Source organism: Belonocnema kinseyi, chromosome 9 (assembly GCF_010883055.1).
Source record: "Belonocnema kinseyi isolate 2016_QV_RU_SX_M_011 chromosome 9, B_treatae_v1, whole genome shotgun sequence".
NCBI lineage: Eukaryota > Metazoa > Arthropoda > Insecta > Hymenoptera > Cynipidae > Belonocnema > Belonocnema kinseyi.
Genome location: NC_046665.1, coordinates 115,383,846 through 115,386,017, shown reverse-complemented (window position 1 = coordinate 115,386,017; position 2,172 = coordinate 115,383,846). Strand labels below are relative to the sequence as shown.

The following is a 2,172-nucleotide window of genomic DNA, read 5'->3' as shown; positions in this document are numbered from 1 at the left end:
TCGAAGAACATGTTTTTTTGACTCATATTTATTTTTTCGATTTACGATTGGACCGTAAGACATAAATAATTTGAAATCTACGATTTGAAATCAATAAGTATCACATGCCCTTAATTTCTTGGTTGAATTACTTTTCAAAACAAAGGCGTGTCAACATTTTTTTTTCAGAACTTGTAAATTAATTTGTTGTTTATTTTATATAACTTTATATAGAAAAATGTTTAGAATTTAGTTTTTTTTTTCTGCCGAATTTTTTCTCCAGGTGATGAATGACGAGGAAGTTAGTTTCAAGCACCAGGAGCAGTTTGGCCGGGTCTACAACGAGGACGATTTTCTAGTTTTCAATGTGGCAGTTCTTAATCCGGAAACAATTGTAAGTACCGAGAGGTCACAGTCACAGTAATGTAGATACACAGCTCGTTGAATTACCATTAAATTGGTATTTATTGCTTGCTTTATTGATTGACTTGCACTGTGTATCGAAATTATTGTGCGGATCGGAATTTCTGAAGAATAATAATGAAAAATTGTTAAATTTCGTTCGGCAATCTTGACTCGTCCACTTTCTTCTCCGACTTTATAAATTCAAGTAAATCGAACAACTCTTGAGAGTCTGACTGGGTAGCAATTTTCGGTCAATTTTTTTTTTTTTTTTTTTTTCATTCTCTCTTGAAAGCGGTTGATCGTTGGTATGGCAGAGCAATAAATAACAATTGAATGGTTATTCCGCAGATATGGTTTAAAAAAAAAAAAAGAAAAAGAAAAAAAAAACACTTGAAGAATACGCATTGACATGAGAAAATCCTGTGAGTTTTCAGTAGACCACCTCCTTAGGCCGGCCCACGTCTTCTCCTCACACGTTGTGTAATCAATTATTTTGTAAAAGATTTATTTAAACTTGTTTAGCAGCTATTGACTCCTTGGAAGCCCGAGATGTCTCTGTATCTCTCTCTATCGCTCACACTCTCTCCTCCTGTGATCTGGACCGGATGATGGAAATCGTTGGCTTATAGAAAGCGCAAGACTGGTGCAAATCATGATGCTAACATGCAATCTCGATGCGATAAAAGCATCCTCTACCACTTTACATCTGTGTCACATAGAGATATGATGGTTTTGATTGTCGTTTAACATCCTTTCCCATCCCTGGGGCAAACTCTCATCAGCCGCGCAATATTTTCTTCTTTTTTTTTATATATATATATAATTTAACCAGTCTTTCGGAATTGGTGTTTTCGATTTTTTTTTGGTTTTTATTTATTTGTTGGAAACTTTGCGAAAAGCATGATGAGAGAGATTTGTGAGATATGTCCAGGGTGTCTATTCACCTGGAAAAGCCGGGAAATCCATCTAGAAATGCCGGGATTTTTTTTTTTTTTTTGAAAGTGAGTGCATTTTTTTGGGAACGGGATTATTTTGTTTCTTTTAATTTTAAATAGAGAATTAAGTAACCACGTTTTTTTTTCATTTTTTTGGTTGGAAAATACTTTTGTTTTTTTTTAGACTGGGAATTTATTTTTTAAATTGAAAACGCAACATTTTGGCCGAATAGTTTAAATATTACTTTTTTTTTTTTAGTTAAAAATATAGTGTTCCTTGAAAATTTTTCGTTGAAAATTCTTATATTTTTCGGGACTTTTTTTTGGTTTGAATTGATTGAAAGTTAAACTCTTTGGTTTAAAATTGAACTAAATATTATTTTGAAAATTATTATTATTTTGTTTGTTTGTTGAAAATTAAACTTTTTTTGTTAAATACTCCACTATTTGGTTGATAATTCATGTAATTTTCTTAAAAATAGTAGTTTTGATTAAAACATAATTTTTTAACTAAAATTTTTTTGGTTGAAGACATCGTTTTTAGATGAAAATTTAAATATTTTGTTTAAAATATATTAATAATAATTAATTTTTTTACTGCAAGTTTAACTATTGCATTTTTGGTTGAAAATTAATTCCTTTTAGTTGAAAATTCATCTTATTTGTTTGAAAAGTGAATTATTTGATTAAAAATTCATGTATACTCTTGAAAATTTTCCCTCTTTGGTCAGAAAATTAAACTTTTCGATTAAAAAATTCAAATATTTTAGTTGAAGATTAGTAATTTTTTTGAAAAATTAATTTTTTTGGAAAGCTTACTGTTTAATTGAAAATTAATTTTTCTTTTTAGTTA

General features: G+C 29.4%; 1 protein-coding gene across 1 annotated transcript in view; it reads left to right on the top strand.

Moving 5' to 3' along the window:
- Positions 1-265: 265 nt before the first annotated feature.
- LOC117180702 (glycerophosphocholine phosphodiesterase GPCPD1-like) overlaps positions 266-2,172 on the top strand; it is a 66,644-nt gene continuing 64,737 nt past the window's right edge. Inside the window, exon 1 of the mRNA XM_033373191.1 lies at positions 266-373. Coding sequence (XP_033229082.1) covers positions 266-373 — 108 coding nt within the window. The remainder of the gene's footprint in view (positions 374-2,172) is intronic.